Genomic DNA, 23,733 nt, shown 5'->3' with positions numbered 1-23,733 from the left:
TTCAAAACATGGATTTTTCTAAATTATTCTTAATGGATCTCCGTTTGAGGTAGCAGTATAAATCAAGACATGCTAGCATTACCTGCATGTAATTTCACAAGACTTATTTCCCATCAGCAAAAGTCCAATAGCATTTTCCTGACACGAGTGTGGTTTGACAGATGTGAAACTGCTAAGAGGAAGAACGTCCAAAAAAAGGCAGTAATCTCAAAATCAATTTTCATTATGATCTGAGTTTGTCCGCACTTTCAGGTCTGCTGCTTTTACTCATCTAAGTGACCACTTCTTATAGGACTAGTCAAATTAGTATCATTACATCCTTAATTGCAAAGGGACTGTTTGCACGCTGATTACTACACAATTATGGGTTTCTGAAACAAGCATGGCTACTTTTACGTTGCTTTTAATGATGTCCAATTTCAGTTTGACAACATCAAATGTTCAAACCCATTAAGAACCTAATCAGCTGGCTGCATAGAGATTTTTCAAGAAGCCTTCTGGGCAGGCAGACAGATCCACAGCTTTTTTTCTTTTTTTTCGTATAAACATCCCACTGATAACAGTGTAGCTTTGTACATGCAAGAAGAAGATGCAAGCCTTTGTTTTGAGATTTAATGTCCTTGTAACAATGACTTGAAAAGAAGTATTGTCAGAAACCCTCATTTTGAGATCATTGTGTTTGGATTTCTCATTGACTCGTTATATTCTTAGATAGGTCATCTGGTATTACAAAGAGTTACAATTAACTGTGCCTTCCCTGATGCTGAATGATAGTCTTGTTAACAAACATCTCTACTCCTTAGCTGCTCATCCGCTCAGCACTTTTCCAGCAAATGCAATGCTGGAAACTAAGGTGTGGTAAGAACTGGTATTGGAGAGTAACAGTCTAGATCAGAGCTGGAGGCAGTTGGCAGCTTGTGGGGTGATTTTACTCAGCCTCTAACAATTCAGACTTATCCTACTGTGATTGCACATGCTTGGGCCCTTTCTTTGATGCAATAATCCCATCTAAGTGAGTTGAAAGAGCAGCACAAATGGACAGCAGATGTGCCCAAAACTGGCATCTGTCCTGCTGAACTGTTAAATAGCCCTGACCTAAGTGGTAATGAGTCTCAGAGGGTGACAGTGTCTCACCCTGGCTTTCATGGGCTTGATACATTATTAAAAAAAAAAAAAAAAGTGGTCTTTAATATAAAATGGTACAGTAATAGCCTCAAGTGCCCATTTCAGTGTCATTGTGGGGCTTACATTAATTCTAACATATTAAGAAGAAAATTAATTACACTTAAGAGGGCAGGACAGCCCCTTTAGTGTTAAACATTCAGGCTGATCCAGGGCATACTCTTCTCTGCAACATGTTTTGGTCTTCCCAGTGATCCATCTCTTGCTGGCATGGGCAATCTAGAACAGAAGCATGGCTGAATCAAAATTACATGCACTGGGAGAAAATGAAGAACTTATTCCTATCTACTGTCCAGGAAAGGTCAATCCAGAGGCAAATTGTTGAGTATTTTATTCCATTCCCTTCCTGGAATAATTTATGCTCTTGAACATTCTTTAATGTATAGCTAACAAGCAAGTTTCAGTCTTCATAAATACTTCAGTTATAGGTAGGCCAAATGCAGAATCTAATTACTAAGATCAGCACCAGATAAAGGCAAAACAGAAAGAAAATAAGTTGAATACAACACCCTCAAGCACCACCATTTTATATTTCTACCTCTGGCCTTTCTCCTGCTGTACAAGTGGAAAGAAGTCTCTGGGACAAATGAAGAAGCTCTTCAGCTGCCTGAATGTACGTGTTCAAAAAGTTTGGAAAAATAACAGGAAAACTCACACCGGCTCACATTTCCTTTGCTTCTGTTTTCTGATCTGCTCTTTCAGCTAAACTTCTCCTAGAAGAGCTATAAAAAAAATCCACACTGGAAATCTACAACATTTACGCTGCTTTGGGTCAGCCAGCTGGATCACTTGTCTCAAATACTTTTCCAGCCATTGAGAAATGTTCTCTCACAAATTCACTTTGCCCATCTTTCCTTACTAGCTTTTCAAGTAATTGGTGGCCACACTATCATGACCCCATATACTAAATTTGTCCAGTAGTCTTGCCTTCCTCCATTTCAACAGACTGAGTGAAGAAAAGGTAAAAATAATATTCTAATGTTGTGTATCCCTTGGTTTAATTGCTGCCGATTCCTCATAAATAGCCGTGATTACGGCTTTCCTTATTAGAATAGTTTTCCCTATTAGAACTGCCTCAGGATGAATGTTAGTGTTGGAAATTGATATGTGGTCATAATGTGTTCTGAAAAGGCTTACCCAACTCTTTCTTTTCAACATAAATCTTCAGATTTTTTAAAGCATTGATTGAGCTGAATATCTGAAGAGCAGACTATATGTTGCAATTAGAATGGCTTAAAATGTTTTAGGAGTTGAATTCTGAAGGAGGAAAAAAAAAAAACCAAAACTAAAAACCAAAACCAAAACCACCCAAACATAAAGTGCATGTAAAACCCAATCAAGATATATCTCTCCAGCCACCCTGCAAATCTAATCTTTGTGGAAACCAGATGCTCAGTCTGCTTGTCTACTCTCACTGAAAAATTGATGAAAAATTAATGGGAAAAAATGAACCCATTTCACAGGAGACTACAACAAATTGCTATAAGCCCTGCTGAAAAGTACTGTCATGCTGCTATAGAAAAATATAACGCATGAATTTTCCTTGCCCGTACAAACTCCATCCAACTCACACGGTTCCCTTCCTCACCAGAATGTACTTGCTTCAGGTAAATGAGCTAGCAGAATTTTACACATTTGTTTTATTTGGCTAATATGTAAATCAAAATAGTTGACTCACTTGAAGTGCTAGCTTTGTTTGAGAAATAAATAACCACCTGCAAAATCCCAGGAAATGTTCCAACAAACATAATTTCAAACAAATGAGTGACTATTGAGGTTTCTGATGGGAAAGAAAGTTTGCCATCTGCTGCATTATATGGCATCGGCAAAAGCATACTGGAGTCTAGCTGGCAAAGGATCCAGAACACTATTGTATGAAATAGGAGACAGATGCTTGAAGAAAAAGTAGAGGAAAGGGATGTGGTACCATATAGTAAAAAGATCCAAGGCATAATTACTGTAAAAATTTCATTATTTAGACAGTTGAAGTTAGTCAGACAAAAATAAATAAATCCTGCCTTATTTGGCAGACACTATAAAATTAACACTGAGTTAGCAGGGTCAGGGCAGTGATCATCCCCCTGTACTCGGCACTGGTGAGGCCGCACCTTGAATCCTGTGTTCAGTTCTGGGCCCCTCACTACAAGAGAGATACTGAGTTGCTGGAGCAAGTCCAGACAAGGGCAACAAAGCTGGTGAAGGGTCTGGAGCACAAGTCTTATGAGGAGCAGCTGAGGGAACTGGGGTTGTTTAGTTTGGGGAAGAGAAGGCTCAGGGGGGACCTTATCGCTGTCTACAACTGCCTGAAAGGAGGCTGTAGTGAGGTGGGGGTCAGTCTCTTCTCCTAAGTAACAAACGATAGGACAAGAGGTAACAGCCTCAAGCTGTGCCAGGGGAGGTTTAGATTGGATATTACGAAAAAAGTCTTCACAGAGAGGGTGGTCAGACATTGGAACAGGCTGCCCAGGGAAGTGGTGGAACCACCGTCCTTGGAAGTGTTCAGAAAGGATGTAGTGAGGCCCTCAGTGATATGCTTTAGTGGCAGTCTTGGCAGTCCTGGGGTAATGATTGGACTTTATGATCTTAAAGGTCTTTTCCAACCTAGTCGATTCTCTGATTCTATGATTCTACGGTCCTATGATTCTATGATCTCTTCTTCATATTTACTGATTGTTTAAGTACAGGTGAAAATAATAGTGTGCTACCAAACTCTGAACGATCTTAAAATCTCATGATGTTTTGCCTGGTTTATGTCAGTGTTATAGGCTTGTATGTTTGACTGCAAATATACACATATTGATATATTGGAAAGCCAATACACAATGGGTTTGACTGAAAATACAGAGAAATCAATAGGAAGCTTCTCACTGATTTTGATTGAGCCTGGAGAAGACCCATAGCCTGAAAATCAGTATGGTAAATGTTACTCTCATCCAGATGGTAGATAGACAGGCAACTCTTCCTAGCCTCCACCAGCTGCTTTCTGAAGAGACATTCCCCTTTTTCTCCCTCTTCTGTGGCTTTACAGTGAATTACTCTTGAGCAACTATTTTTGCAGGTGAGCCTACGTTTGCAGCACACCCTGGCCCTTCAAGCAAAGACTCCTAGGGTTTTTAAGCAAGGAAAACACATCAAAGAGATGCACTGCTGAAACAAAAAGCCATCTTTGTGCAAGTTCAACTAGAACCATGGGCAAAGCCAGGATTTGCCTAGGACAGCTGACTGCCAGAGGCAATAAAATAATCATGGCCTTACTGCTTATCTTGCTTGTGCCAGGGTCCTGGAAAGCCATGCTGGTTACTGGTGCTGGCAGGCAAGTCCGTGGGGCAGCAGTGCTGCTCAGGCAGGTCACAGTGTCTGAGCTTCCCACCTCCACCCAGGCCTCTGGAGCTACAAACCCAGCTCCACACAGCTCTCCTTACAGGTCTATAGCTGTCTCCACTCCTTTCTGCCCCTGACCTAGGACACAGCTCCAGATTTTGCTCAGCCAACTCAGCCTCCCCAAAACTGCTAGGAAGCCTTCGGCTAGCGCTGCCTTTGGCCACTTGGTCAGGTCTTGCCTGACTGATAGTAATGCAATCTAATATCCAAATGTAAACAAATAATACGGTCAAAATATTCTGAGTTTTTAGGCCAAAACTGTGTGGAAGATCCCATTTAATATTATAATAACATTGAGAAAAAACTGTGTAGCCATTGCCTTGTAATACTCAGGACAAGGTGACACTGAATTCAGCTCTAACAACGCTGTACTTAATTTTCAAATTAAGGAACACAGTAATAGTACAGGGTTCATTCTACTCATGCAGGAAGTCAAATGCAGATTACCAGAAGAGATTCAGCAGTTTGGTGAAAGTTAGCTAAGTTCCCTTAACAAATTCTTGCATTTAAATGCTTTTCTACCATCCTCAAGAAAAAAAAAGCTTGAACGGAAAGTTGTCAGACTGGAGGGTCTACTCTCGACCCCTCTAAAATAGAAATCTGTTTTCTTACTTACTTCACTCCCCAGTCCTCATTCTATTTGTATACATTTAGAGCAGTCTTAGTTGCATAACCGAAGATAATTTTGAATGCCCTTAATCATGGCAGAAGAAAAGAATTTCTGAAAGTGTAACATTAGAGAGATGAGTTTTATTCTTGAGTCTCCCACAAAGGGGGAGGAGTGTATTTTAGTATCAAAGCTCAGGAAGCCAAATTAAAGAACATCCTTAATTCTGTAATTTGTTTGATCTGCTTTTATAAGCATAATGTTCTCTCCTGTAATTATTTGCAGGTTTTCTGCACATGGATCCAGATGCACACATGCTAAAGCAAGTGGCATCATATCATCACAAAACTAGACTAAGCAAGAGATTAATCAGAATCCTCTAAGGATTGTCTGAGACAATGTGACTTAGTGCAAAATGGCTTCAGATCATACGAGACTGGTAATAAATGGTCATAACACACATCTTGGCAGGAGGTGTGGAGGGAATTTGTGATATATGACCCTTACTGTATACCATAGGACTGGCTTGGATTTTAGAGAGGTTCAAAAGCTTCGCAGCCAGAACAGTTGTGTTTCTCTTATGCGGGGAGTGTGAGGAGGAGGGTTGTATAAATTTGACTCTGCTCAAGTTTATGGGCTTCATTAAAACCAGATAAACATCAAAGCTATTGAAGTACAAATCTAAACTAGGCACTCCTTCCCTCGAGGGAGCCAGGGGACGGGGGGGTAATGGCAACAGCCTGAGTACTAAAACATCCCCTTCTTGTGCACAGGGAAAGGAAATAAACACCACAGATAAAACTGGGGAAGCAAGACCAAGCAGTCACACCCTTTCTAGTGTAACCAGTTTATTTTCAGTTTGTTCCCTTAATATTATCCTAACATTACTTTCTCAAGTAACTAGGCAACCTCCAGTGTCCTACTGCTGAAACGGTTTCAGTCACTGCTGCGACTCGGTAGTTTCCGTTCGCTACCAGAGACAGGAGAAAGTGCAGAGACGCTTCCATCCCGGGGCTACACTGCCGCCTCACGGCACTTTTCTACATAGCCCTCTTACATACCCCCCCGTAAGAGTCCCAAAAGCCCATAATCAAAGAATAGTTACCTACGATTCTGCTGGCAACGTAATTCTGACAAAGTCTCTCCTTGTGCCTGTACTATTAAATTTTCTTATTGGCAGGGATAAGGAAACGCAGAATCTTCCATTTAGTTCTGGGAAGCCATAAACCAGAGAGGAACAGAGGATCAGAACTCAGAGTTATTTGTAAAATTGGAAGAGTGATCTGAAAGACAGGATGTAAATCAGCGGTTTATACCTGGAAGCAGAGAGCAGAACCCAGTAAAGAAAGGGCAGGCAGGGAGCAATGGGTCTGACAACAATCCTGCAGACAAGAATCTGAAACTGTAGTGGCTCACAAGCGTTATTCAAAAATACTCTGCCACTGTGAAAAAGGAGGGTGTTACATACAAATATATAAACAGGAATGTGATCTGTAAGGTGTCGTGAAATAGAAATCAGCAGAACAAGGATGTCTGTGCAAAAAATAAAGTACAGTTGGTTTCTTTAAAAACTTTCTACGTACACAGAGGTTTCAACAGAAATGCTTGTTTAGAGCATTTGCTTGGGCCTTGCAGACACAAAGTCTAAGACCCTGAGTTTGGATAAAACTATACATTTTTATATACCTGAAAGATATATATGATTTCAAAATAAAAGAGGACTGAACTAAGTCCCAGACACAACATTTTGGTTTTCATACCAACCAGATCCAGCAACAACAGAAAATATGGCTGTTTTCTTCCCGGTTTTCAAATTGATCAAGGTTATGTTGAAATAACTGTACAGTAGTTGGGCTTACCCAGGAGAGTAAAATAACATCTCTTTTCCCCTAGGAGCTTACTATGTAAATGAATACAGCCTTTCTACAGCAGTGCTTCTCTGGATGTTGTAATATTAATTACTCCTGGGACTGAAAAAAGTAAGCAACATAATGGGAAGCACAGAGCAATGGCACAAAACCATAAATAACTCAAGCATGAAAAATGACATTATAAATTCATTGGCATCTTGCTCCTTCAGTGTTTTCCAAATAATAATGCAGGAAAGCAATCAGAATGACAAACAGAAGTGACACTTTCTTAATCCATTTTTCTGTCACTGCTAGATGCAAAACATCTGGAAGATCCTAGAAAACTCTTTCTCTTCCAAACTCCAATGACTTCAAGGGAAAAAATCTGAAGCATTTTGACAGAGTAATTAGTTGTTCTAATTCCCTCATCAGTGTTGATTGCATGTGTCTCAGTATTTAAAGTGAGTTGGGAGTAGTGTTGCTGTCTGAAGCAGGAATTACTAGAAATGGAGGACAGAATGGGAATTAATCAGAAGGGGCGGGAAGCAAAAAGAGCAAAATGGAGAGAGACTTTTTTTGTGAGAGATGTGGACCTGAGGAAAGGAAGAGTGGAATAGTGACAAAAGAAACATTTGGGCAAGAAAATAAAATGAGATAGGGAAGGATAGGAAGAAAAACGGGAGATGAAACAAATGAAAACTCAAAAGAAGGAATAATGAGAGAAAAAGGATTGTTCCCGCTGAGCAGTTTCAGGTAGAGTGTAGGTTATTTATAACTGGAGAATGCATCTGGAGTGAAGCTGGCGACTCAAGTTTTAAAGATAGAAAAGGAACTAAGACTACATCTGTTCCCTTTGATAATGTAATTTTTCAGTTCAATAGCAAGACCTTGTTGCCAGTCATTCACATCTGAGGACTTTCATCCACTTGCGTGCTCTCCTTTGGAGCTAACTGATAGCTTCCCCCTACAAAGAAGCCAGGGCATAGCCTTGGATGCTGCTGCCTGTGACCAGCTTGGATGAGGCTGTGCCACCATCCTTCGTAGTCCTCCAAAACAGGGACAGCTCACCATGCCACCACACAGAATCCCTCTCCATCAACCACACAGCACATTCCCATTGCACCGCGCCATTGAAATGACATTCAGAAGGGCTGCTACATTTACTTCAAGCATTTTTAACTAAATAAATACGAAGAATAATTATTATGATTTAAGGGGCCACCATATGGTGCTACACAGTATACCTGAGCAAGCACACCATGGTGTGGATGCCCCCACAGAGGAAATAAGGCTGAAGCAATGTGACCACAGGCTGTTCTGCGGCTGGCAAGCACAGGTCAGTTCTCCACACTGCTGCCTTCTGTGAGTTAGATCTATGGTGGCATGGGAAGAAGAAAAATCAGGCAGCAATCTTCTAAATCCTGAAGTAAGGTGAGGATTGCTTTCACCTGGGGTGAGCTGCGGTGAGTCCTGAATGCTGGATGTTTTCCTCTATCTTTAATCCAATGGCACATATCTGTAACAGCAGCTGCAATCCAAAAAATAACATTTTAGGATCACACCCAGAACAATAGAAAACAATGGGGTTTGGCCAACTGCCACGCAACACACCCTTGATGTGGTAATACTAAAGTCACGCATGGCAAGGTGCTCCATTATGAAATATTACACAAACGTCTTCCATTAACTTATTTTCTATTGTCATTCTCTGCTTACGATTCGATTATGTTTTCATTGCTTACCTCATGCATGAATTACTTTCTGCGTTAATTTTCTGTGGGACAACTCAGTCATTTCAGGATGTTGTAAGAGTTTTTAGTGGAGAAAACATATGAATATTAATGAAATACCACGAAAAGTAAAAAAGATGCAGAGGTAATGTAGATCAGTGCTTTACTGTATTTCCAGGGAGGAAAAAAATGGATCCTTTCCCAACAAAAGTAACTATTTCCTATGACTACTAGAGGTGTAATAAAGTATCAGTCTGCAAATGCATAATTATAAAAGTTGCTTTGCTTTTTTCCTTCATGGGGCGCAGGAACGGGTAGATGACACTGAACTTGAAACAAGCTACACTGCATTCTTTTGTAATAATAATGATTTTTCCTTTGATCAGGACCATGTCCAAAGTTAACAATTGTTCATAGAGCTCTTGAGACCTTTACTTCAACCTTTACTTCATAGTGCTGCTTAGTGAAATGGCACTTTCAGTGAGTTTACCACAAACTTTCTGTCTCACATACTTTGCTCTTCACTCTCTTGAGGAAAAGCAGATGAACCTCATCCGTAGAATGCAAAAACTACAGAATAAAGTGGTGAATCCTTGTTTGGCCATGTATTGCAGTGAATTCAGACAGCTTCACCATTCTCCCCAGTGCAAGCAGCACCCCAGTTCTGACCGGAGGGCAGTTTTCCAAAAGAGAAATGCTAAAAAAATATGGATTAATAAGAATAAAAACTGGGTACGAAGGAGACAGTAGGAGGGGTGAAAACCTTAGATGGAGTTAGCGTAATAGCGAAGAGAGAACACAGAACAGCTTGTTGAAAGCGTCAGAGAGGGAAGAAACAACACTGGGACCTGCGAAGAGAAGAGAATCTTGCAGATATCAGGAGTTATCCCATCCCAGGTGCCATTTGGCCTTGCTATAAACTTGAGTAGGCCAGGAGAACACTGAAAGCATTTGTGCTTCCTGAGTCACACCAGTACAACTGGTGTGTGCGTGAACACCATTGGCGCACATGAATTCATCAATAATCTCTCCAGGACTGTGCAATACTGATTGATAAAAGTGAAGGTTGTAAACTTCCAGACAGATGGTTACACCGCTCAGAAGCGGCCTGGGACCTCTGGGGCTGTCGTAGTACCTTGGTAGCACTGGGGAAAGCCCCACACAGACCTTCTGGATAATGTTTTCTCTAGCTGCAGAGCCACTCCTTGCCTGTACAACATCTCCAGCAAGTCTGTGCTTGCTTTCCAAGCAGGGAAGTGCTGCAGACTAAAAATAGCCTATGTAAAGGAGGGGAGATTTCAATTAGATACTAGAAATAAGTTCTTTACTGTGAGGGTGGTGAGGCACTGGCACAGGTTGCCCAGAGAAGTTGTGGCTGCCCCATCCCTGGCAGTGTTCAAGGCCAGGTTGGACAGGGCTTTGAGCAGCCTGGTCTAGTGGGAGGTGTCCCTGCCCATGGCAGGGGGGTGGAACTAGGTGATCTTTAAGGTTTTTTCCAACGTAGACTGTTCTATGATTCTGTATGATTCTATGATTCTTCGTAACATCTGTCTACAGAGATGACTACCTACTTTGCATTACTGATAAAGAAGAAATCACATTGGCCTCTAGCGTTCTCTGTAATAGAACAGGTGGGCAGCTAAGGAAGCAGGTAAATGATGCAGTGGGGATCCAGATGAAGCTGTGTTTTGGAAATAAGACGCCCACTTTCTGTCCTCTTGGGGGGAGGCTGCAGATATAGTTTGAGGAACAGATTTTCAGTGCCAGTTACACCTTAAACATTTACCACTTGAGCTGCAAATGCGCTGAGCTCTGCGCAACCCTGACTCACCAGACACAAGCATTTGTGATGCCAACAGGAGAAGAGAGTTTATTTTCTGTTTATTTTGATTTTGTTTTGGGGCAGAAGGGAGAGTAGAGGTGCTACCTTTCGGCTGGATCTGTTCTGTGTTCAGCTACACTTGTGCAGGTGCTGGTGTCAGCACTGCTCAGGGAAGTAGAGCAGGGGTGAGAGCCCACAGTCAGGTGTGGGGCAAGGACAGCAGCATGAGCAGTTAACGTGTTCTGGCCACTCCACTGCAACCCAATTGGGAATCTCAGTATGAGCCCCTTAAGTTGTTGGCAAGACAACAAGGGAGGCTGGCTTAAATTTAACTTAGATTTTAATTTAGTTAAATTTTAACTTTTTGGTGTATTTCTCAGGGGATGAATACCTGTGAAATTAAAAGGAACTATTTCAACACTTCAGTTACTTTATGCATATAAAACCCGTTCAGGGAATGCTCTCACAAGGACCAACGGGTATGTATCAGAGCAGAAAATGTTCACATCTGTGTCACAGCCCCAAGCCATGGCGACCCGGGGCAGTAACTACAGCTGTGGAGGATGGCACGGCCGGGGGAGCAGGAGCATGTCCAGTTTTCGTGTCAAGCTGGCCCAAGATCAGCATGAACCCAGGTAAGGTGGCTAGACTCCCCGGCTTCTGAACAAATTAGGTCTTTTCCACATTTAACGACCGGCTCGCACACTCGCCAAAACCATCACCCAGGGCTCCCGAGCGAGGCGGGCTCCTGGCCTGTCCCAGCCCGGTACAGGGCGAGGCGCCGGCCGGCCGACCGGCCGGCCGTCGCCCTCACCCTCGCCCCCGCCCCCCTCCTCCTCCGCCCCCCTCCTCCTCCGCCTCCACCACCGCCGAGGTCCGCGCACGCGCGCCGCGGCGCAGGCACGCAGAGGGAGCGAGTCCCAGCAGTCCCTGCGGGAAGCGCTGGGTCGGGGGCGGGGCGGGCGGCTGAAGGAGATTCGAGGACGGGGGAGCGCACCAAGGCACTGTCGCCTGTCCCCGCTCCATGCGCAAGATGTTGCTGGCCGTGCTCTCCCGGGTGCTGCAGAGTCCGGCGGCTGCTGCCGCTGGCGGAAAAACGGTGAGTTCGGCCATTACCTGCCCGGCCGGAACGCGGGAGGCCAGCGGGCGCTGGCGCACGCCCCTCTGCATAAGGGGTGGCAAAGGCCGGGGTGGGGGAGGCCGGAGCTGCCTCCGCTGTTAGCGGGGGTCGGTGCGGGTCGTGCCGGGGCACGGCGGGGCCGGGGTATACCCGGCAGGCCCGGCTGCCGCGGCGGGGCCGTGCGTCTGCCCTTGGAAAATAGCCCGGGTGTAACGGCTGGCAGTCTGATTGCTTGGGTCCGGCGGCGAAGTAAAAGAATTAAAAAAAAAAGTTAGGTTTTGATTTGTGCCTTTTTTGTTTATTGGTTTGGTTTGGTTTTTTACTCTGTGTAAAATACCGCCTGAAAATAAAATGGTTGCTGTGTGCGAGAGCTGGCTTGATCAGTGCCGCTGATAACCGCCTGTGCGTGGGGCTTCCCCCGCGGCGCTGAGGCGGGACCCGCACAGGGCCGTCCCTGCTTCCCGGCGTTACAGTTTGTGACGGCCGTGGCCCTGGAAGCGCGGCTGGTGGTATTAGGGGCGGGCAGAGGGCGGGCCACCCTGCCCGGGGATCCTGTGTCAGCGCTGTGCCCTGTGATCTCTTTGCTATTTATATTTTTGTATGTGTATAACGTTTTGATTCGTTTCTGAAAGCCTTTTCTGGGTTCTTGGCTTTGATTTATTTGTGTGTGTTTTGACTGTCAGCACATCAGATCCTAAACAGGGAATAAACATACTCTTCTCGTTCCATTTGAAATTCATCCATCTGACCTTTTGAGCTGCTTCACCTTTCTTTGCTCAAACAACATTCCCTTTTCATATCTTCCTGATTTTTTTTATCAGATTTTGGTTGGTTGGCTGGTTTGTTTTTTCATTAGTGTGTCATTTGCTGTGGTTTATCTCTTGTGTATGAAAAAATCATACTTTTACCTTTTCATTCTCCTTATTCCATTCTAATGACTATGGCCCCAAGGAAAAATTAACCCTGCTGAAAAAAATGTTGTCAAGATCCCGTCAGTGTGAAAGGGTGCTATTTGGTAATTGGAAGTCAGCTCACTTTTTGCCATGGAGAGCAAGTCTGTTGCCGTATCTCTGTTTTGAAGGAGCTCACTTACATGAGCATTAAGTTCTTGTGGAGAAAGCAGGTAAGTGGCTGGATTTGTGAGAATCACACATGAGAGCAGATTTACCACAAGATCTTCCTGTGTCTGTTGGGACTCTTTATCTAAAAGTATTTCCTAATTTACAAGGGAAATATATTAAAATTTTCAAATATGGGTGCCTAAAATTAGTCCCTTACTGCAAGTACTTGGCCTGCTCCTGCCAACAGTGGTGTAGTTGGCTAATAATTTGCTGACTTCACTTCCCCTAATTGTTATAGTTTCTTACTGGTTTTCTTTTTTTTTTTCCTTCTTTATTCCAAATGCTGCTAACCTAGGGAGCCATTAGTGAGGTAAGGCCTAAGTCAGTCTTACCAAGGTTTGGGTTTGATTTGTGCACTGGCCGTGTATTTAGAACTTTTGTACAGGCTCCTCAGTGTTGCTTTTATGTCATATTGGGGGCAGGGGAGTTCTGGCTGGCCTATAGAGGTTCCTTCCAACCTCGGCCATTCTGTGATTCTACAAATCCCAAACTCGTGATTTACTTCCAGGTCTAGAAGTAAAATAGATTTTCTTCACTGCTAATACTGACACATTGTGGTAAACAGTGTAGAAACTTGGTATAAATTTAAAACTCTAAATACTTAATCTGATAATGGGGTGGTCGTGACTGCTAAATCAAATATGCAACAGAGTAGGTAACCAAGAGGGATTGGGAGATGTCTCTTGGCTTTTTTCCAAGCCTCATAGCTATCGGTCAGGCCTTTTTTTGGAAACAGTGACCTGGACATTCTCAAGATTTCACAATAATCAACCTTCAGCTAAATGTGTGTGAATTCCACCATACAAAAAGCTACTGAAAATTGTGTGTAACTCCATGAGCAATACAGTTTTGCTGTTAAGGTGTAATGCATTCCTTATGCTGTGGCCACGGCACGGAGAGATGAACATCCTGTCCAGTGCTGCAGGGAAACGTACTGAAGTAATTTAGAAATACTGGATGTTCATTAGTCAATAACCTGTGTTCATTCTTTAGGACAGAACAGTAATATATTTTCAAATGTCCTTTGTACCTCCCCACTGCCATGTCAGCCTTTATGTTGTTCTGTATTTCATGTATCCTCAGGTATGTCACCTTTATGTTTCTATATAATTTTTAAGTGGTGGCCATGCTGTTACCCATTGAAACAAGATTCCCCTTCAGTGTCACTGCCGTGCATCCCCCCGACTTCTGTTCCTATTGAAAAGAAAGAGTAAGAGTAGTTCATACTCTAGAAATCAGCTGGGGGGGTGGTGGTGGTTTGTTTTACCAAACAATTTTTTGTTCTGTTGAGACAAAATTCCAGTCAGCGCAGAGAGCCATCAGAATCTGCGCTGCTTGTCTCTACTCGTGTGAGCAATCTGGCACGTGAAGGGAAAAGTAATTATTTTTGTGGGTTTGATGCTCTTCACAGTCTTGTGAAACTTCCTGTTTGTATTTTAGAGCTGGTGAGTTTAGTTCACAAAATATTTCAGTTTGGGAGTACTGCTAGAAATTATTTCAGAATTTGCCTATTTTTGCTTGGTAAATGTGTTTAAATATCGTTCACATTTTGGTTTTTTGTTGGTTTTGTTTTCAAGGCCTCTCGAGTGATGGTAGCATCGCGTAACTATGCAGACTTTGCAAATGAAGCTACATTTGAAATTAAGGTAAAGAAGCCGAACACTTAATCCTGGCATTGTGTGTGTGTGTGTTGTAGATCCTAACACAATGGACTTGGGCCCTTATCTTTTGCAATTAGAAAAATACTGTTTGAATTTGTAGACCAAACCCCTTGCTGTCTGACTTGATTTCTAAATGCAGCTGGAGGTGCCTTGCTTTGCTGTATGTAGTTACATTACTTGTTTCTTAAGAATGTGGATTTGTGATACTTTGCAGCTGTGATACTTCAATGCAGCTGTGAGTGTGGAGTCACAAAGGTGTCTCAGAAGCTTTTGTCTTCTGATGGAAAAGTATTAATGTTTCTGCACTGGTTTTAAAACAAATAGCTGGTGTTTGCTGCCTACCCTTCTTTCCATCTCCCTTTTATTTATGGAATCATGGGTGTTGTATCCCAGATGTGCAGCTGATTGAGGTCCATACGGATTTTTGAGGAAAAATTGTGGCACCCTTTTAGTGCTTACCTTGGTGCTGCTCAAAAGGTATGTGTGTTATATTCTGTCAGCTTCCACTATGGCTGGGTTGTAGAAAAAAAGTAATGCTTCTATTGGCAGTAGTAGCTTTTGCTTAAATGTAAGCTGTCTTTAACCAGTAGAGCAGTCTTTTGTCCATTTAATCTGCATGGAGTAATTTGTTTTATCTGTTCCACTGAACTTGACTCCTTTTTGGTTATTTTATTTTTAATTTTATTTATTCTGTATGGGTGCCTAAAGTAAGCCCTCCCTCAGTGCAGTCCATCGTTTGACAGTGAAGTTGTGCTGTACACATGGTGGTTTGACTGGCAGGGTGGTTTGACTGGCAGGGTGGCTGGTGCTGCAATGGTTTATTACTGCTTGGTAGAAGTGGTGGTAGAAGAGATGAGGGCCAGTCTTAGAGCCAGATCTTACAAACTGTTTCACAAAGGAAACTATATTGTGTCTTCATTAAGCCTCTGTAGCTCTTACCAAGCATTTAGCCTGCAACAACCATGGAAACATGCCTGTCCCATGTTTTGTGAGGGCTGTAGCTCATCTACTGATAGTAGGAACTACAGGGCTTCAACTTGTGAGTGGAAATCTGCCTTTAGTAGAAATAAAGTTTTTATTTCCCTACATTTGGAAGTAGCGCGCAAACCTTATGCTTATTTTGACCTATGAATTGAGGTTTTGCTGGCTTTCTTTTTTAAAAGGTGTTACACTCTGAATTTGAAAATAGCACGTCATAAAAACAAAACGATGTGATATTCACAAATAGGATGAATTACTTTCAAGAAATAACTACTTGTTCAACTTTGCAGAAATGTGACCTTCATCGCCTGGAAGAAGGCCCCAGTACCACCACAGTGATGACTCGAGAGGAGGGGCTCCAGTACTACAAGACAATGCAGACGATCCGACGCATGGAGCTGAAGTCTGACCAGCTGTACAAGCAGAAGATTATTCGTGGCTTCTGCCACTTGTACGATGGCCAGGTAAGAGTTTTCTTTTTCCAAGAGGTTTTATATTGTCTTAACTTACTTAACGTAGGGATTTGACTAGAGTGGAGAGTCAATCTAGATGTACAGTGTCTGAAGTAGTAGTTGGATCCATGATTTATTTCATTGTTTCTTTAAAAACAATGTCTTGGCACACAAGGGAATCCCTGAGATCTTAGGATAGCAATAGGAAGAGAGAGAAGGCAAGGTGCATCTGAAGATCAGCTGAATGAGAGGCATGAGCAACTGCAGCATAGTAAATTCAGTGCATTTGGAGGCCCACATCCTTGTCCTCAAGCAGTGTCCTGTAGATCATGTGGCCACTGCAAAACAACAGCCAGGAGTAGGAATTTCATGAACTAAGTGAAGCTTTGCTGTCTGCGCATTCCCTCCTGACGTTTTTGAATTGCAGCTGTTTAGATGCTTCATTTGGGAGATGGGTGTAGAAGAAGTCTGCAGCCTTTTGCAGATTCTAGTTCCCCTCCTGTTCGCTTTTGTGAGTCACCATCAGGTTGGAATTCAGAGCTCAAGGCTGTTACAGCTCCAGGCCTGCCAACCCTTGGCGTTGAAGGAGGTCTCCTACATCAGTACTCTTCCTGTTTTGTTGTATGGGGGGTCATAGCTAGCCCTTGCCATGCTGCTGGCTGTGGAAGTTGTGTGCTTTTCTTCATTGCTAAATTGACTTTTTCTTTGTAACAGGAGGCTTGCTGCGTAGGGCTTGAAGCTGCCATAAAGCCTACAGACCATGTGATAACAGCTTACAGAGCTCATGGCTTTACCTATACACGAGGAGTGCCTGTTCGAGAAATTCTCGCTGAACTCACAGGTTTGTGTTGAGTAAAATGAGGATTCCCATGCTGCTGTACTTGGGGCAGAGTTTTTTATTACAGTGCAAAATGATGTTGATGCACAATGTCTGCTGAGGTGTCAGAAGCAGTTTAGTGACATAGCAGAATAAATCAATTTTACGATGTTATGATGCAACCACTTTTTACTATAAAACGTAAGTCATGAGGAATATTTAAGTGCTTGCACTTCAAAAGCACAAGCTCAGAAAACTTCTCTTGATACCATATGCTGTTGTTATTGTGCTGCAGCAGCTTGGTTAAATGGCACTTGCTGATGGTAGTTCTCAACAGGACGGGGCATTACTCTCCCTTGGAGAGAGACTAGGATTGTCAGAATTAGGCTGCTGAAGTTTTGGAAAGACTGGTAAACACTGCCTGTCATGACAAACTGAATGGGTTGGGAAAACTTGACTGTTACAAGAATATTAAATGGTAATCTGCACAGATGTCAGGTTTTGCAGAAAGGATAGATGGTCTATTCACAACAGGGTTGTAGGTGGAGCAGGGAAGAGGGGATCAGCCTGCTGAACTCTTGTGAGACCTGTGAACGGATGCCAGAAGTGGAAAAGGAACAAGGAGTTTGAGGGCCTTTATGAGTCATTGGTATAATAAAGATTTGATCTCAGAATTTGCACGCTGGAAACGTTAATTTAGGAAAGCATGTTTTGGAGGTAGAGGTGTGCTTTTGTCTGCTAAGAATGCATGTGTTAGGAATGTGTATTAGTAACAGATTAAAATTAGACTTTTTTTTTTCCTTTGGCCCTAGCCGGCAGGTTCCATAAAAGCTCACATGAAACCTATTCATAAACTTACGAAAGGTATGAGAAAGATGGATAATAAAAACGATCTGCTATTAAGTAAGAAAGAGAAGAACAAATTCTGGAGAGAAATCCAGGAGTCAACTTCTAAAATAAACACCAAGGCTAAGGCAAAAAACCCAACCACGCAAGCTGTGCTTATTAGCAGTAAAATAGAAGCCTCTGCAGCTAGCAGCAAAGCAGATTAGAATAAGTGATGGAGTAGGCTGATGAGAAATTCTGTGTTCTTAGATCAGCTCATATAAATAGTTTGCTGTAATGCTTCCTGGAGCACTGCTTTTCTTCAAACTGCAGCTTGAATAATGCTGGCCTGGGTGACTTTTTGATGTTTGTCGTGGAGTGGGATGGGGAGCTGTTGGTTGGGTAGGTTTTGGGGTGGTGGTAGTTTGGTTTTTGTTTTGGGGTTTTCTTCTTTTTTCAAATGTCCTATCTGTAATTGTTTACTTCTGGTTCTGTCACAGAGAGGACAAGTGGAGATTATTGCAAGTAGTTTGGAATAGTGTTCATACCTTTGTTGCAGAAGTGAAAAGCAGTAAGGACTGGAAATACTTCTTTTTAGAGATTACATTTATGAGAAATAGGGACCATGTTGGCTACTAAACACCACCTCTCCACCACACCCCAACTCCCCCCCCCATTTATCAGGAAATTCTTATATATAGGTAGGGCACTGAAACTCCTTGGTTGGTTTTCATATTTCTTCTTAATCTCATTCTGTATTTCCTGAATTAGGTTTCCGTTATTGTTCTTTCACCCCCTTCTCTTACTTGTTTTGTGATATATTTAACTGTAAACGCTTTGGGGAAAGGTTGTTGTGTGTTAACTCCACATAGATGTAATGACAACAAAGGTACTGTTAGTACCTGTATGAATTGAATTAGGTGTTCCCATTTACGTAGTATTTTTCCTCTGGAAGAAATACATTGCTTGTTATTAATGTTTCAGGTCGAAAAGGAGGATGTGCAAAGGGGAAAGGAGGATCAATGCATATGTATACCAAAAACTTCTATGGTGGAAATGGAATTGTTGGTGCTCAGGTATATACATGACTTCTGCTTCAAAGCACAAGTTGAATGTGGCTCCTGTCCTCTGCCAGTGTTTCAGTATTATTTGTGGTGTGAGCTTGTATGGAGACACCATTGCTCTGAGGCTATTAAATCTGTGATGTCTTTATTCTGGTTTGCTCACTGTTTAGTAACCTGCAGCAAAGATGTATCACATCATTGAGATATAACTGATGTGTGACTTTTAGCTGTAATAGAGATTGGCACAAATGGAAGTCGATTGGTAACTATGTGTTTGCTGAGTGGCTATGATAGTGTAAACATCTCTTTACAATTCACAAGCTGCTTATCTCCAACTCCGTTAAGCATTGCTGTAAAATGCTGGTTTTTTCCTGTACTCTGTGATAGGTTCCTCTTGGAGCTGGGGTTGCGCTGGCCTGTAAATACTTCGGTAAAAATGAAATCTGCCTGACGTTATATGGGGATGGTGCAGCCAATCAGGTAAACCAGCTTTGTCTGGTGTGGCACTGTGAGGAGGAGAGTGGCTGTGGGTGATCTGGTTTTGTTCTGTGAACTGTGAGCTCTGCCTTTCCACCGAGTAGTGGGGAGCACCTCTCGCCCTGCCTGGGTGGTGCTGCAGCCCAGGCAGTACCTGACTTGGAGCTTCTGCTCTGATTGTTTGTTGGGCTTTTTGCTGTGAGGATGCTTTACTAAAAAGAGACCACTAATACAGGGAAAGCAATCCTCGAGAGAGAGGGTTATGCACGCCCTCAGTTCTACAGCTCGCTGCAGTTTTTCTTATAGCTTCTGTTGTGAAGTGCTGTTCACTGAGACAAACTTCATGCAGGTGACCGGGCACCTTGCAAGTTTGGATACTAGCACCTCTTACTTGTGTTGTCTTAGGCCTTTGAGAACTGTATGAACGGTATGCTCTTTGTATGTCAGGAATGTAGCATGTGCCTGGATTTTTTTATCATGTTTTGGACCTGTGTAAGCATCTGTCCTTCCCCATCCGCATTTTGAACTCTGCCCTTGTTGCTGGAGTGGAAAGAAAGCTGCTCAGCTCCTTCCCTTCTGGAGCGCTCCTGATACTCAGGGAGTGAGTGGGGCAAACGGTTAATTATGTGAATGCTGCGTGAGTCATGGGAGGAGGGTTTTCCAGTTACTCTTGCTCTCCTCTTTCTAGCTGCACATGGCTCACTGAAGCGTGTCACCCTGAAGTGTCTGTGTTGTAAGGAGATCTCTGAAAAGCAGCAGTGAAGATGACAGGGCTGCTGAATATGGAGAAACATGTAGCAGATTTTTGAAGACACAGGAGAGAAGAGAGCATCTCACAGAGTTGCTTGCTAGTGACATTCTGGCCATTCTTGTGGTGGTATCAGCAGAGACACTGAACCAGATAAGGAACCGGTGGTTTTAGAGTGTACTGTTGATGCAATTGCCCACTTTCAGAACAGATGTGAGATCCCAATTCTTGGTTTTCTCTGTCTCTGCCTTAGAGTAGCAAGGCTGATACAGTGGTTGAAGTTTTCTTTTACTTTGCTGTAGCAGCATCCTGCCAGATTAATCAGTTGTGACAGATTTTTGACTGCTGCAGAAATACTTCAGTTAAAAAGTTGAAGGTTTTGTGTTACCCTAACACAGATAGATACTGACAGAGGTTTAAAAATTAAGTTCTGTGAACTACTATTTGAAATGAAAGTTACGTTACTTCGTGTAGCTTCCCTTTCATTCCTGCTGAGCTGCAGCAAGTGGCTGTTTTCAGATCAGTTTTAGTATTGAAATTTCTCCTAGCTAGACCTCTGCAGCGGAAAGATTTTCAGTAGAGCCTAATGCCTGAAGGCTGAGCTCCCTGTCTGGATGCAACTTGTTCTTCTTCTTTCAGGGCCAGATATTTGAAACATACAACATGGCTGCCTTGTGGAAGTTGCCTTGTATTTTTATCTGTGAGAATAATCGATATGGGATGGGAACTTCGGTTGAAAGAGCTGCAGCCAGTACTGAGTATTACAGAAGAGGGGACTTTATTCCAGGTCTCAGGGTGAGTACAGATGCAGTTGTTTGTTTTTGTTGGTTTTTTGAGGAGGGTGGGGGGAGGAGCATGTGCATGCACACATGTATGTATTTATACATAAATTTGCAACTGAATTCACGCTTGTGGAAGTGCTGAAATTGGAAGTTTGGGGTTTGGCATTTTTTTGCCTCAACTTGTAGTTTCTGTTTCTCAGGTGGATGGCATGGATGTTCTCTGTGTTCGAGAAGCGGGAAAGTTTGCAGCTGAGTACTGCAGATCTGGCAAAGTAAGTCTGTAATTGTCATTCCTTTTCCATAGGTGAAATTCTTAGCCAGATGATTACTGCATTAAAAAGTTCCTCACCTAGCCCATTGTCTCCAGTCACTGTTCAAACTTTTTGACCTTTATTTCCCTTTTTTCTCCATAGGATTATACCTGAAAGCAATTGAGTGGGATTTTAATTTTGTTAGAATTTATTAGCATGCAACTGGTATCAGACATTGAAAAGAGATATCTCTATCCCAATGCTCTGTCATCTTTTTGCCCATTCTACTCCAGTTAAATTCTGTTGTGAAAGGTGTTCTGACTGTCAGGCAGTTGTTGTCTTTGAAGAGATGAATTAGGGGAAGCATGAAGGAACATACTGATCATTCCATATTTACACAAATGTAAATCAGCATTAGCATGTGAATCAGCATTAGTGTCTCACCCAAGTACGATACCCTGGCTTTGCAGTTTTTTAACATTTGGTGAAATAACGTTTGCACTGGGAATGTACAACAGAGAAAGAAAAGGGTTTGTGCAGAAGAATAAGGCTGTGTGAGTTCCAACCTTGCAGTGAAACAATGGGCATTTTGAAATAGTCTGACTAATGGTGGAGGGACACTGGGAGGGAAGAAGTTATTTAATGCTGTTCAGTAAGAATGTGAGAATAAAAGCTTACAATATTAACGTATGCTTTCATTTGGAAAGAAAGAGTGAAGTTTTATTTTACTAGTTGTGGTAGTGTTGTGAAAATTAAATGGAGAAAAACACTGAGTTACAGTCAGTCATCACTGGTGCATTTCACCTATAGCAAATACTTGCTGCTATAGCCACATATCGGTTACTTAAGGTGGTAACATGCTCTGTGCTGTTTTGGTTTTTTTCTTTTGAAGGGTCCTATTGTGATGGAGTTACAGACCTACCGTTACCATGGCCATAGTATGAGTGACCCTGGAATAAGGTACTGGGATGTTCTTCCTTGGCATTCACTGGAACAACTAAGTAGTGATGGTCAAAATCCTGAAACTGATTCCATCTTTAAATGTGTTCTGAAGTGCATATAAAGGTTATGATGAAACTGTTACAGACGAGCATGATCACAAAGTCAAACTTTTGTGCTTTCTACAAAGGAATTCTGCTTTTGGTGTGATGTTGTTATAATGCGTTCTAATTAAGCTTTGACTGAAAAGCAGCATGCTTTTCCGAGGTTTTTAGAGTATTTAAAACCCTGTATGCTAAAATTGCAGGAACAGTTTGGATTGTCCAGTCAAGTAAAGTAGAATACTTCCTAAAAGTACAAATAGGCAGGTGTCCAGAAGACCCGGGTATTGTACCAACTGACAAATCTGAATGAAGCAGAGGTGTAGCCCAGTGCTTTGGAAACTTGTAGTGAATTGGAAGCATGCAGCAAGTCATCTACACCCCCCCACCAACAGGTGATGGGAAGGAGGAACTGCAGCCCGTCGTGGGAGCTGCGTCAGGCTGGGATTGCTCCTTTCCCCCTGCCTACATTACATTCATGTCTGGAGCTACTTCAGCTCGGTTGCCACTTACAGATCTAAGGAGTGTTCTAGATGTAGCTGTGCCACCCTCTGAGTGATGAGCTTCACTGTATTTTCATTGCATTCCTGACAATTCTTTCGTCACACCTTTCTAAGAGCGAGCTACGTCCAGAACCTTGCCTCTGGTCAAGGACACTTCTGAAGCAGTTCATGTCTCTGCTTGTCTTGCTCCTAGCTATCGCACTCGGGAAGAAATTCAAGAAGTGAGAAGCAAAAGTGATCCCATTACTTTGCTGAAGGACAGAATGGTCAACAATAACCTGGCTAGCATTGAAGAATTAAAGGTATGGCTTTTAGTTGCCATATAAGCAAGCTCTGGAGGATTTGCATGCTAATGAGCTGTGAAAAGCACATGAGGAAGGCTGTGTGTATGTGTGATCATCTTTCAAGTACAGCTCTTGTCATATTTCAGATATAGAAGTCAAAATTATCCAGGCATTCTCGACTAAATGTCTGAAAGAGAAATCATCAATAGTGAAAAAACCTCATGAAGGAGCCAGGAGTCTTCTGAGTAAATGTTATAATACTTTCTTCAACTGTGTTTAATAAAAACCCCCAAATTGACACAGACCCTCTTGGTGGTTTGCAGAATCAGAACAGAAACTGTAGAGGCTCAGTGGGGTCATGTTCCTCTGGCAGCAAGGCATAGGTACTGTCCGAAAGGGACAAAATGCTGCAGTTTAGTAGGGAGGTGGTTCTCACGGGTTTTTCGTGTATGTTTGTAAACTACATTAACACTAGTTCTGAACAACGCTTAATCATTGCATTTAAATTCAGAATTAAGATGCTTTTTCTGAACTGCCTTCTAATCAGCAGCCATTTTTGGTTTAGGATATTGATGTGGCAGTAAGGAAGGAGATCGAAGAAGCAGCTCAGTTTGCTACCACTGACCCGGAGCCACCACTAGAAGAACTGTGTAACCACATCTACTTCAATGAGCCACCCTTTGAAGTGCGGGGTGCAAACCAGTGGACAAGGTACAAGTCTGCCAGCTAAAGGCCTTTCTATTGTGATAAGTTATTTGTAAGAATAAGTTAATGTATTTACAGGAACTTAAATCATAGAATCATGGAATAGTTAGGGTTGGAATGGATCTTAAGCTTATCTAGTTCCAACCCCCCTGCCATGGGCAGGGACACTACAGACTAAACCATGTCACCCAAGACTCTGTCCAGCCTGGCCTTGAACACTGCCAGGGATGGAGCATTCACAGTTTCCTTGGGCAACTCAGAAATGACTCAGAAGCAACCCTTAAGCTTATTTAAAAGCTCTTTCAAAAGAGGAAATGTGTGGGGAAATCC

General features: G+C 42.6%; 1 protein-coding gene and 1 pseudogene across 3 annotated transcripts; both read left to right on the top strand.

The window, feature by feature from the left end:
- The first annotated feature begins 2,714 nt into the window (after positions 1-2,714).
- LOC116915258 lies at positions 2,715-11,542 on the top strand (annotated as a pseudogene).
- On the top strand, positions 11,468-23,489 carry LOC115603670 (pyruvate dehydrogenase E1 component subunit alpha, mitochondrial). 3 transcript variants are annotated; one of them, XM_030475763.2, is made up of 12 exons: positions 11,484-11,671; positions 13,109-13,123; positions 14,391-14,459; positions 15,746-15,919; positions 16,622-16,748; positions 18,534-18,625; positions 19,001-19,093; positions 20,478-20,633; positions 20,821-20,892; positions 21,764-21,831; positions 22,608-22,716; positions 23,264-23,489. In XM_030475763.2, the coding sequence occupies exons 1-12, from the start codon at positions 11,597-11,599 to the stop codon at positions 23,426-23,428; spliced, it is 1,215 nt and encodes a 404-aa protein (XP_030331623.1). In that variant the 5' UTR covers positions 11,484-11,596; the 3' UTR covers positions 23,429-23,489. The 3 variants fall into 3 exon arrangements, with proteins under 3 accessions (XP_030331624.1, XP_030331623.1, XP_030331625.1); XM_030475764.1 differs by lacking the exon at positions 13,109-13,123 and having other exon boundaries at positions 11,468-11,671; XM_030475765.2 differs by lacking the exon at positions 22,608-22,716 and having other exon boundaries at positions 23,264-23,302.
- Positions 23,490-23,733: the final 244 nt, after the last annotated feature.

This window comes from Strigops habroptila, chromosome 2 (genome assembly GCF_004027225.2).
Source record: "Strigops habroptila isolate Jane chromosome 2, bStrHab1.2.pri, whole genome shotgun sequence".
Lineage (NCBI taxonomy): Eukaryota > Metazoa > Chordata > Aves > Psittaciformes > Psittacidae > Strigops > Strigops habroptila.
The sequence above is the reverse complement of the archived record's forward strand: the minus strand, read 5'-3'. Positions and strand labels throughout refer to the sequence as shown.